Source organism: Tachypleus tridentatus, chromosome 12 (assembly GCF_004210375.1).
Source record: "Tachypleus tridentatus isolate NWPU-2018 chromosome 12, ASM421037v1, whole genome shotgun sequence".
NCBI classification, from domain to species: domain Eukaryota; kingdom Metazoa; phylum Arthropoda; class Merostomata; order Xiphosura; family Limulidae; genus Tachypleus; species Tachypleus tridentatus.
The window spans coordinates 82,552,787-82,565,751 of record NC_134836.1 but is presented as its reverse complement, the minus strand read 5'-3'; the positions used below and the strand labels follow the sequence as shown (position 1 = coordinate 82,565,751).

The 12,965-nt window shown below is 30.3% G+C and overlaps 1 protein-coding gene and 1 long non-coding RNA gene across 4 annotated transcripts in view; one reads left to right on the top strand and one right to left on the bottom strand.

The window, feature by feature from the left end:
• LOC143233819 (uncharacterized) overlaps positions 1-12,727 on the top strand; it is a 55,656-nt gene extending 42,929 nt beyond the window's left edge. Inside the window, exon 4 of the long non-coding RNA XR_013018332.1 lies at positions 12,438-12,727. This is a non-coding gene — a long non-coding RNA (uncharacterized LOC143233819). The remainder of the gene's footprint in view (positions 1-12,437) is intronic.
• The window catches only part of LOC143233818 (ATP-dependent translocase ABCB1-like), a 90,452-nt gene that overhangs the window by 25,757 nt on the left and 51,730 nt on the right, over positions 1-12,965 (bottom strand). For all 3 annotated transcript variants that reach the window (XM_076470535.1, XM_076470533.1, XM_076470534.1), the window contains exons 16-20: positions 10,436-10,588; positions 9,689-9,793; positions 9,186-9,263; positions 1,155-1,238; positions 44-247 (exon numbers count right to left, since the gene is read on the bottom strand). In XM_076470535.1, coding sequence (XP_076326650.1) covers positions 44-247; positions 1,155-1,238; positions 9,186-9,263; positions 9,689-9,793; positions 10,436-10,588 — 624 coding nt within the window. The remainder of the gene's footprint in view (positions 1-43; positions 248-1,154; positions 1,239-9,185; positions 9,264-9,688; positions 9,794-10,435; positions 10,589-12,965) is intronic.

Genomic DNA, 12,965 nt, shown 5'->3' with positions numbered 1-12,965 from the left:
AAGAAAACATCCTATAAACTTTACATAAATGTCGTAGTTGTACCTTGGTGGCTTCCTCTCCTGCAGACTTTTCACTCAGCAATTGGCCACTGATCATTCTGCTTTCAAAGTACGTAGCAAAGAGAACAAGAGGAACAAAACATAAGAGCACCAAGCCAAGTTTCCAATTATAATAGAAACTAATGGTTAAACCTGCTATTAGAGTAGATATAGCTTGTAAAATGTTAGACATGCGTGATCCTGTAGCCTTAAGGAGAAAGAAAGAAAAGAAAGAAATTTTTATAGCAATTAATAAAAAATTTTCATGCTGCTGTTTTAAGTCAAAACTGATATGACAAACATGTAATATTGTTCCACAAAAATTCTTTCCACAGTACATAATTTTTTTAATCAATTATAATGATAATTGTTTTAAATACTATAAATATAACTAATTTATTTCTCATAATTTCATGCCTTGTTACAGGCTCACAAAAAAATATTGGACTGGAAGGAACAACAAGACAAAAATAAAAAGAAAATCACTATTAATTCTTTAAAATCTCAACTGTCAGTCCAAAATGTATTATCACTGAACTTTTATATTAAAATTATAGAATGACAAATTACAAATGAATAGTACATTATGCAATGTACAATCTATTATGCATAACTAAGAGCAATTGATTAAACTTGTGTTAAAAGAAATACTTCATTTTTTTAAATTTCTAGTTGTGTTATTAAATCCTATATTTATAGAATGGATAAAAGTTATTTGGTAAAAACAAGATTTGGCAATGAAATAACAACTAAATCATTGATAAAATGGAATCTCCACACCTTAAAACTCTTCTATTTTTTTATATATAATAGAAAATTGACAAATACATGAACCATTATTTAAAAAGCCATCCTTTTAATATAACACAGGAAATGTTTAAAGGTGTTTTTATTCCGTAAATTTGTTTGCATGGCTGAAACCAAATTTATTAATTCTATTCTAGAAAACAAAATGGACTATAGATTGCTATAGAAACATTTCAAACAAAAAACAGGTGAGGAATCTCTTTTATACATAATGTACAAAAATATAATAATCTCTAGTAGGACTTTAAGATTTTGGTTCCTGTTACTTAAAAGTTTGGTCAAAAGAAATATAGATCATATAAACTTACTCCTTGCACACTGGCAGCATCTGATGACAACCTAGCACATAGTGCCCCTGTATTGTTCTTGGAGCTATCAAACCAACCAATATCCTGTGATGAAGTGTATCATTTCATTAAAATCAAAGAAAAAAGGGAATAAAAAGAATTGTTGTAAATAAATACACTGGATACTCCTGCCAATTTCCATCCAGACTTTTTCTTACTTAACAAATCAATTGCTATTAAAAATGGGAGCAAATATATTTTTATGCTACAATAAAGCCTTGAGCAGCTAACCTTTATTTGAACTTCTGGTTGCTAACTCATATAATATTTTCAAAAAAGACAAAAACATCCACAGTGTAGTAAAATTTTCAAAAATTTGAAAACACTCACTTGAACACCAGACTATGCAATAGCAAGAAATGATAATTTTGATTTAAAACTTGATACAAACATCAGTTTCCATTGGTCTTTTATTAAAGCTTTTGGATTCTTGGATGGTACTAGTTTGAAAAATTAATTATTATGTAAATTGGAATTTTCAACTTGCATGCCACCATATGTGCACATGTGGATTACATTATCAGATCACAGATCTCTAGTGTTTCACTACAATCATCTCTGAGTTTGAACTACTAACCAGAAAAAGAAGCCAGCTATCTCCACCTGCTTGCAACAAGACTTATGTCTGATTCTTTTAACTAAATAATAGGATTAAGGTCTACTTTCATAAAATGCCCAAAAGTAATAAAAGTGAGTTGTATGTTCAGCAGCATCATTTTTAAAGTAGATTCCTTTAATTCCTATTCTTACAAGTTAGTTACTAACATGCATTTATTTAAATAATTGTCCCCCGCTAGTACAGTGGTAAGTCTACGGATTTACAACGCTAAAATCAGGGGTTCGATTCCCCTCGGTGGACTCAGCAGATAGCCTGAGATGGCTTTGCTAAATGAAAACACACACACACACATTTAAATAATTTCATTTTTATTACAGTTAAATCCAGTATGTTTAATTAAATATTCATCTACATTTGAAAAAAATGCTGCCTAAAATAGGTAGATGAGTTGTGGTTAATAGATTAAAACATACATTAAAACCTTTATATTTCAGTTAGAAAATTTGTTTTTGATTTTAAACTGGCCATAAAGAAAGATGTATAATCTAATTATTATTATAAGGTTATTAGCTGATGGAAGTAAATAATTAGTATATATTAATTTTTTTTTTTAATTTGTATCTGATATTACAGTTACTTTATCTCTAACTTGGTTAAAAACAACTATATAACTTGTAATCTGTTTAACTCTAAGAGACCTAGGTGCATTTGTTTGATTTAAAAGAAAATGATACTGGATGAAATTGTTTGAAACTTCAAAAGAACTGTCTACAGGTTATGAAGCTTCCACAAGTAAAATTAAAATGCTTACCTTGTTGTAGATTTAATTACTGATTTTTATGTCTTCCTACAGAGTTTACATTCCATAAAACTGTAAAGTTTGTCTTTGTTTTGATTTGAAAACACCACACACAGTTTGTGTCTACAATCACTAGTATACAATAAAATAACTTTTCTACCATCTCAAAATTATAAGCAAGCCAAATTTTTGAATTGTTAACCAAAAGGTTCAATTTAATATATGTAATAAGTTTTAAACTTGTCTTTTATTCATTGAGATATATTTATTTTACATTCCTTTTCAGTGAGTTTCCTTGCCCATTCAAGCCATTACTTAGGCCAATAAAGCCTTACATACAGCAGCCTTTTCGGTGAAATAAAACTTGAAACATTAAAATGCAAGAGGAACTAACTAAGCCTACTTCATTTTGTTACTTGAAAAGCATCTATATTCCTATCATACATCAACACTGTTATTCAAAAGAAGTATAAAATGATAAAGCATGCTTTTTCAAGCTTTTAGAAAATAAATCAGGACTTGAATTGTGGAAAGTTGTCCACAGGCATTTATTTTTCTATCAACATATTACCAAGCTAAGCTTTTATCATTTTATTCCAAGCTCTACTGTAAGAGTTACATTGAGTTAAACAGAAAAGAACAGAAAAAGTGTTTGTTCTGTGATATGATCACTAGCCTATAACTTCTCAAAGCTGAGATATAGACAATTACATTGCACTATGACAAACAAGGTTGAGAAATAGTGAACAAAAAAAAGATGATAAAAATACTATTGTATTCTAGTTACAAGGTAAATAATAACACTATTATGTTCAAATCTGTTATGACTTACCTCCTAGTGGGCTACAAGTGTAGCATTATGTTTAGAAAAGAATTAGGAAACTCAGAAACACTAAGGATTTGTTTTCAAGCATGTTTAACTCACCCCAAGATCAAATATTCAATTTTTAAAAACCTTTATGGATAAAGTTAAATAAATGTGTTTTTCTACTTAAGTAATATTCAACTTAAATTTTTCTTTTAATGATTATTAGGTTATATTCTATAATGTTTTTTAATTCAGTGATGCAATTTTGCTCTAAAAGATGGTATGATTCCTTTCAGGTGAGATAGAATTAAATTTTTAAGGTTGTTCAATATTGAACTTGAATAATTCATCAACTACAAACACCAATTACCTGATATAATGTTCATTACTGTGCTTAGTTCCTCTACACATAAAAATCTATTGTTCACAACAGTTATGGTAATTTTATTTTAATTTATGAAAGCTCTAAAACCAAATTTAAAATAGTATAAAAATTATGAGTGAAATAGTTTCATCCATCAGTCTCAGTATAAGCTTGCTAACCTGATTAAAAAAAAGTAACAGCCATAAGTTATCTTAACAAAAATGAAAAATAGTTGTAATAGTACCTAATAAGGGAAACAGTACATTCATAGTAAATCAAATAAATTATGATGCTAAAACAGAAAATATCAATATTCTGAATAATACCACAACATTCAGTAAAATGGAAAGAAACCCAACAAGGACTTACTTCTTGAAACTTAAAGTTTAAAGAATAAGTTTATAATAAAGAAAGTTGTTCTGTTAGACCCATATCTCCTAATATATGCATATAATATAATTATGAAATAGCTGGTTTTTGGTCAGGTTACTTTAACAGCTTATGCATAATAAATATACCATTAGAGAAAATTCTATATTTTCTAATGAAGTGTACAATTTAAAACTTGATTAAGGCATTTACTCTGCAAGTTTTGCCACAGTGTCTCTGTACAATTCCTCTGGAAGAAACCCTGTAACTACTCATGATTATTTTATATCAATACGATAATATTTTCAAAGTATATTTTCTGTAAAATTTTGAAATCTTCCAAAGGTTATAATTTTTCTATACTGAAAATGTATTTCTAATAGGTACTTCTCAGCTCTCACATAAATAGCCATTCTCATTCAGAACTGTCCTCTACATGTAAAATATTTTTGCACATGCCCAAGTTTTGAAGCACCTACCCATCTGGAATTGACCGATTCCAATGCATCTTGCATGCAAATCACGATGTGACAACCCTCCACAAGTAAATTGCAACATACCCTCTTGATGCATATGACTCCATTTTTTCAATTCTATAAAAAATACTACTGCGAGTTTTGGCATGAAGTGGAAGCACAAATTTTCAATAGTGAGAAAGGATGGAAAGTTTTAGCAGAAATAAATACCTGTTGGAAACACATTTTCATTATAGGAAAATTATAACTTCTGATATTGTACACTACCTAAGCTCACACAGATGGAGAAAACAATGTAATGGAAAGAAATAATGAAGCATTCCTCAAAAGAAACTGAAGGACACTCACAAAGAGAAGATCTTTGGAGTCAAATATCATACATGGGAGACCATACCACTTCTGTACCAGGTATATCTTTTACAGATATGGGCAGAACTAGGAAACAGCATATCCAATAGGGAAAGAACTATGGTTTGTTTATAAATATAAATCCTGTACATGGTAAGTCAACTACATCCAGAACCCACACATTTGGGAATCAACATTCATGCAGGGGTAGTATGAGGATCATACTGTCAGTAAATCAGCTACAATCCAAAACTTGACAACTAAGAGTCAACATTCATGTGTGGGCAAGAAAAAGGATCATACCAAAGACAAGTAAGCTACAATCCAACACCCAGCCATCAGGTGGAGGTATGAAAAGGGATCATATCATCTTCACCTCAAATTGATGAGACTAGAGTACTGGCCATGGAATTATAATTGTTAAGTTATCACGGCCTTACAATATGGCTTTGACTAATTTAAATACACCTGAACAGGCACTACTCCCCATAGAGTGAGATCCATAAAGAAGAAGAGGGGAATGCTCCTGAAAAATAAAATGTATTGATACTAAATGGTAATTTACTCAGTCACAGTATTAGAAAAGAGTGAATAGTGGTGAATAAGGAAGAACACTGCTATCATTGGTGTAGAACATGAGACACAACTAAGCCTTATATTAACACTTTCAGCGAGATTGGCGACCGCAATCGACTTGAAGGCTTAGCGAGGCAGGTGATCTTCGTCAACAACATACCCTTGTGGCTAATTATCATAATCACACAGGCCTGTAGAACCACATGTATTCATTGTTTACTTGGGATTCCCAGCAGGTATATAAACTGAAGGTTCAGTGATTTCTTTGTTTTCTAGCCTGTGTAGATCATACTGTTCATTGTTTTAGAAGACACCTTCCTTGCATATTCTGTTGATACTTGCGACGTTGTTACAATGCCAAAAGGAAAAGCTTATACCACTAAAGAAGTAATCAATATTATTTTAACGATGAAGAGAGTGACAAAGAGTTTGAGCCAGATGATAATGAAAGCTTACTTCTAACGGCCGAGAGTGATAATGAAGACATTCATGGCCTGGAATCTGCCCCCACTTTAGATAAGCACATGGTGTAGTTAGGGTCATATAACGTATTGCATAAAATGACTGACCAAGGCTAGTTCTTGTTAATGGATGTATAATATATTGTGCAGACTGCAAGAGCAATGGTGAAAACCCGGCATCTCCAAGACTATTCAGAGAGAAGATTATTCAAAATTTGCTGGAGGGATATGTCAGCAAAGCCAAACAAAAAGGAAAATCCAGTACTGATAAAGGTCAGCACTTGGTGAAAAGACATAGTATTGGTCAATACGAGGACAAAAAACACGAACCTGATTGTACTGTTTGCAGCAATAGATACACAGCTGGATGAAAAAGAAAGCAGACTAATTATTTCTGCAAACAGTGCAATCTCCCCATGTGCTTTCTACCATGCCATGAGATATATCATAACCACAAAGACTATTGACGGGCTGCTGCACAAATTGTATACAATTTATAATAAATTATTGTGCTTTACATGGCACTTCTTCGTTGTGTATCAGGGTGTCTTCCTTTATTCCTGTTATTCTTATGTATTGAATTTAACATATTTTGTATTGGGTACAACCACTGAACATTTCAGGGACTTTTGTTGAGTTATTGCCGAGATATCATGCTTTTAGTACTGATACCGTAATTAGTTGAAGTATCAAAAATATATTCAGCACCATGCCACACATTAAAATTTTTTATTCAGCACCAAAAGAGTTAAACCTGAACAGGACTAGAAGTATCAACTAATCTAACAAAACTTATGTTATATTGGGTTGAGGAATAATTCGTGAGCATTTTTTCAAGTTAACAAAATATATTCATAAATGAAACGCTTTTGCAAAATATTTCATGTCATTTGGTAGATAATTTTTTGCTCTAATAGATGGTGTGTTTGATTTTCATATGTCTTTAATTTTTGCTTTCATTTTCAGCTCATTAAATGGAATGTCAAGTGGACAAAATCGAGCATTTTCGACACCATCTGCTTTTTGCATTTAATTTCTTGCAATTTTGTTTAAAACAATGCATACTATATACCTAGGTATTACATGAAATAAAGTATCATAATAAATGTTTTGGGTGTAATGTGTTCATGCATTGAAGTATTGTATAGTCTTGCATGTAATGCTTGAATGAAATTATTTAAAAATGCTCACGAATTATTCCTCAACCTAATAGAATTCAAATTACCATAGATAATAACATTAAAAATAAAATTATACAACAAACATAATAGTATAACGTTTTGTCTTTCAAAAGTCAGTGAAGCGTGTATGCCAAAATGTGAATCCCTAAACTTGAGGCAATGTCTGATTAAGGTCAGCTTACTGAACAATGAATCTCCCAATGAAGTAAAGCCTGAATATCTTCCAGTGAAGTACCACTACCTGAAGTCTGTGTAAATTTGTTGATAGAACATATAGCCTCTGAGGTGATAAAGTAGAATTTAAAATGTAAAATGAATAACCAAACACAACTGCATTGGCAAAAAGGAATAAGTTTTTGTAACGAAGTAATAAGTTTTGCAATTAGGTAAAAATATAAAATAATTCCACTTCAGAATAAATCAACAAGTTACAAACATCACTACTGTATAATAAAAAGGAAACTTGTGGATAGAAATTACTACAAAGATACAGAAAAAAATTAAAACACTTGAAAAAATCACAAATGAAATGTTACAATACAAGTTCTGCCAAATGAAAAGTAATAGTTTGGTAAAACTGAACACAGGAATTTGTAGGCACCAAGAGAGTATGTTGCACTCTATATGGTGGAGGGTTGTTACATAAAGATTTACTTGCAAGACACTCTGGAATCAATCAATTCCAGTTGCATGAGAGCTTAAAGGCTTGTGGTATGCACAAGAAACATTTGCAAACAGAGGGTAGCACTGAATGAAAATAGCTATTTACGTGATAGGACGTAATGCACCATATCGAGCTATTTACATGGTAGGAGGTAATGCACCATATAAAGCTATTTACGTGGTAGGAGGTAATGCACCATATGAAGCTATTTACGTGGTAGGAGGTAATGCACCATATCAGAAAAGAATCATATTTCCTATTTTATGAAAACTTCGTATGACCAAACTAAAAAAGTGGCAATGAGATCAAGGTTTCATCAACACTATACACATTTATTTTAGACTACTGGTGTTGAAAAGATTGTCCTTTGAATTTCAAGCCTATATGTTATTAAAGAAATTTTAGTGATATATTGCCATTTTCAATGATCCTCAAAATGTTAACTAGTTTTTGAAATGTACTAGTGCTAAACATATTAGTATAAAATTCATGGTAGAAACATCAATTTACTTTTCTTGATAATATACAATAATAATGACAAATTTGAGAGTGAGGTACATAATAAAAATACATTTACTTCTTTATACTAAGTTTTACAGTTTTATTCTAAATTTCTTTAAAATAAATTTGATTAAGATATTAATTTATCTTGATTATAACTTCAATAACATCCATGAACATCCACAGAGAGAATTTAAACACATTAAAGTATTTTTAAACAAAAATGGCTTTACTAATAACATTGTTAACAATATCATATGGAATTAGATGGATTAAGCCAATAAACCTCAAGAAAATGGAAAGTTCCTAAACAGTGTTTGTCAATAATATTGCTATTATATTTCAGCAAATATGTATTAAATGTGACAAATAAGGTTTTTTTTCTTATATGGCTTGTCCATGCCCATTTTAAAGATATCTTTAAACCTAAAGGTAGATTACAAATGTTTTTTCAGATTCAAAGGCAAATATTACCACTGAAAACATGTAATGTAGTATTTAAATGTTTTAAATGCAAAATGCTAGGAATACTAGATTTATCACGAGATGGCTTTCAATTTACATTCACAAAAGATATGTAAATTTAACAGATCAATATATGTAATAACACTTTCGGTGAATATGATATGGCAGTACACCACAACTAAATTAGGATTTCTGCAAAGGGAAGAAATGAGAACAGTTTTGAAATAACAACAGATTAAGCAAATTTTTCTAAAAGATCATTTATCTTTTTCTATTTTCAAATGACTATAGCTGTAATCTATAGATTGGTTCTGCTGACAAAAATGTAAATATTAAATACTTTCAAAGCCACCATATGTTACTAAAGTTCATGTCTTCAAGCACTTGAAAAATAAAATTACTGAAAAAGACAATTTCTTACCATTTTTAGCATAGCAGTAAAGCATAGCTTCCTGAGTCTGAGAGTCAGTGTTTCTCCAGCAATTCCAAACATAAAACACTATGTGAAGTATACTGTGTCAAAATACTTTTAACTGCATCATATAATACATAGGTTATTAAATATCAATAGTCCTCATATTATTCTTAAAAAAAGTCTTTTACTATATCTCTTTGAAGTACCATTCAAAACAGTAAAATGACTGACACTTTATTTCACTTTGAAGGTACATCATTCGAGTAAACTAATTATTCTGAATGTATGTGATACAGTTTAATCTACTTTTTTTATATTTCAAATTCTATTACATCAACAGAAAAACACTTAGAATATATGTGGTAAAGATAATCCATAGTATTAATATTTTAAAAATCTTCCGAAATTTCTTTTTCTAATCAATTTATTTTAAATACTGTTTGCAAATAAATATTTCTTTTAGATCCAATACTAAAAATTAATATTTTTTAATTTCCACACAAACAAACCTGGAGGAAAGAAGCTATTCCACTGGCTCCACCAATTACCAAGAAGAGAAGTGAATAAAAAGTAGATTCTTTTCTCACTTCATCCATGTTAGGATTCGAGAGTGTCTACAAACAGAGAACTATTAATTTTAAGGCTTTACTTAATAAATTCATATTCATGCATATTTATTCATTCTAAAGGAAGATCCAGTAGAAGAAAACATGCTCTTTACATTCAAATGTTATAACCCAAACATATTTATAAAGTGTAATTTAATCATTTATGTGTATATAAGTGTAATGACTGAAATAGTAATGAATTTCACCCTTTTATAACTAATGTAGGACCTCTCTTTATTCAGCTACATGCAAGTAACACTCTTCCAAACTTTCATGTATTTGTTGTAGATATTATATTCTCATTGACTGGACATTTAAAGGATGTAAACACACGGGTGAAGGTTACACACTGCAACTTTTGGTTTTCATCTTAAGCCTACCATTTATGCGTTTTTGTACAGGTTACTTGGAGAGAACCCTATTTAAAAGACAATACAGAAACTTACATATCTAACATGGCTTAAAAGCATGTACAAGTTGGTTCAAAATGTAACCTACAAATATTAAGAAGATAAGCAAACACTGCTGATTCAACCATTGCATATAATGTTAATTATGCAAAGATGCTAAACAAATTCTCTAAATATATAAATAAGTACTTAAAAACTTTTAAAATGTGTTTCACAATATTGCTAGTATTCTTCATACCTGAAGAATTTCTCCAAATATGATTGCAAAGATAGGAATTGACAACCCCATAAGAAGAGAAGAGATGCAGCCAGTGAGGATATATGGCCACTCTGGAGCTGTCATTTTCATTAATCTTATTTGTGAAGGATTAGTTTTTTCATTTTCCTCTATCTATTTGAAAAGTATCACATATTAATATCCTTGATGACGAGAAACCCACTTGAAATAAAAATGTATCTCAGAATAGCTGGTATGGGTATTAATACATTTACTAATAAGGCAGAGAACAAAGCTTCAACCTTCCTGGGCCATTTTTAGGTTAACAAAGATGACCCAGGATGGTCAAAATGCTGTTCTCTGTTTTATTTGTAAAAGTGTTAATACCCATACCAGCCATTCTGAGATACATATTACACACACACACACACACATATATATATATACACAACGTTTCACAATATAGTTGTAAAAAAAATATAGCACAAATTATAAATTAAACTTAAAAGTGCGTAATTACAAAATAGAGATGAAACACGTGAAACTATTAATTCATATTAAATTTAAAGTTTAGAAGTAGTCAAACAAAACTAGAAATATTTGTTTTAGTTTACTTATACAAGTTTAATTTATAATTTCATGTTATTTGGATTGGAAAAAGATAAAATATAAATAGGAAAACTTTTATAGACACTAAAATAGTAACAATGTTTAAATCTTTCCTGGTGTATGGTTACTATAACATTGAACTAATTTTCCCTGTTCAGTACTTTTTTTCCATGAATGCTAGTATGCTATATGAGCTGATAGACATTTTTTTTAAAAAAGGAATTTCATTAGTAAAAAAATATGAGGACTAATTATTATTAAAAGATACATATAACACATTGGTAACAATAATTTAACTTAAATTAATCCTATATACTTTTTGTACATGTAAGTTAATATTGAGCAAACACAAAGAGTGTGTGTTTTCTTATAGCAAAGCCACATTGGGCTCTCTGCTGAGCCCACTGAGAGGAATCGAACCCCTGATTTTAGCATTGTAAACCCGGAGACATACCACTGTACTAGCGGGGGCTACAAGTAAATTAATTTTGCACAAAAAAGATATATATTATTGATCAATTACACTCATTATGTTTTATGAATTACAAAGAGGTAATTACCTTAAATATTCAGTCATAGGTGTTCTTGTACTATGCTGCAAACCAACAAGTCTGTTGCATATGAGCCAGTTTAGTTGTCTTTAGTAATAAAATTAATTGTACGAATTTGGCCTTTGAAAAAATGTATAAACAAAGCATAGATGCAGTACTTCATGATATTGTTTTAGTATTAACAATAGCCTACTAAACACAGTCTAAAAGTCTGTGTTAAATTGACTTGAGCTGAAGGGTATTTATGTATGTGTTTGTATGCCTTTACATTTTGGTGATAAACATATAAGGAATAATATAATAGTTGAATAAAAGAGGTGGGACTTCTTTGAACTACACAGAAATGGAAGTTAATTTTTTTTTCTTTGCAAATCACACTAAATACAGATAAGATATGTTGAGCTAAAAATTATTGAAGCAGAATTAGAATTAATATTTTTACTTTGTTTTATATACAGGTACCCAATCAATACCTGAAAGGTGCTCAACATCTGTGACAGGGTTAAATACTATATCTTAGAAACATTAAATTTATTGTACTTTGCAAAACAGGTCTAGGTTGAAAATATATAAATTATGGAATTTACATCTGGAAGTTCTTGTATTTAACTTGGCAAAAAAGTATTGGTTGAATATAAACTATACAAAATATGTCAAATTTCAACAAATATACACTGTTCACAGAAAGCATATCTAAAATTCTGTTTTTATTGATTTTAGCTACCTGACATTGTTTCCTTTTATGTTTCACTGGATTCAGACTGTGATGTTTGGTGTTTTGCAGTTGTTTTCTCAAATGTGTTTTTTATTGGACCTCTGAGGATAGCTTTAAAATGAAAGCCCTCCTACTTGTATATTTTCAGTGCATTCCTTGTACAAAACAAAGGAACTGATGGCTGCCATGTTCAGAACATTGTGAAGTACAACTAACCACCTATGAGAATAATTTGGTTTGCAATATTCATCCCATACATTGTCTGGTTGTAGAAAAGCACAGTCTCTTGTTTTGTTTCTTAGTAGTATCAACACCAACTGACATCTGAAGAGAGCTGAGAATGAAAACAATCTTCCTTGGTTTGTACTTCTAAACAGTTAATGTAGCAATGAATATTTCCTGTAAAATTATTGTAAGTGTTATAAAAGTGTAGCACCAGTTTGTCCACCAGCTTTGATTTCATTCCTTCATATATGTCAATGAAATGCCTCTCCAAGATCAAAACCACACATTTAGCTCACAGTTTGAAGATGATGTTATAATCTGGATGAGCACCTCAAACCCAACAACAGCAACACATAATACACAACAACTACAAAATGAAATAGAAAGGTGTTGCAATAAATGGGAGATTAAAATTAATGTGCATAAAACACAAGTTATATTATTTACAAAA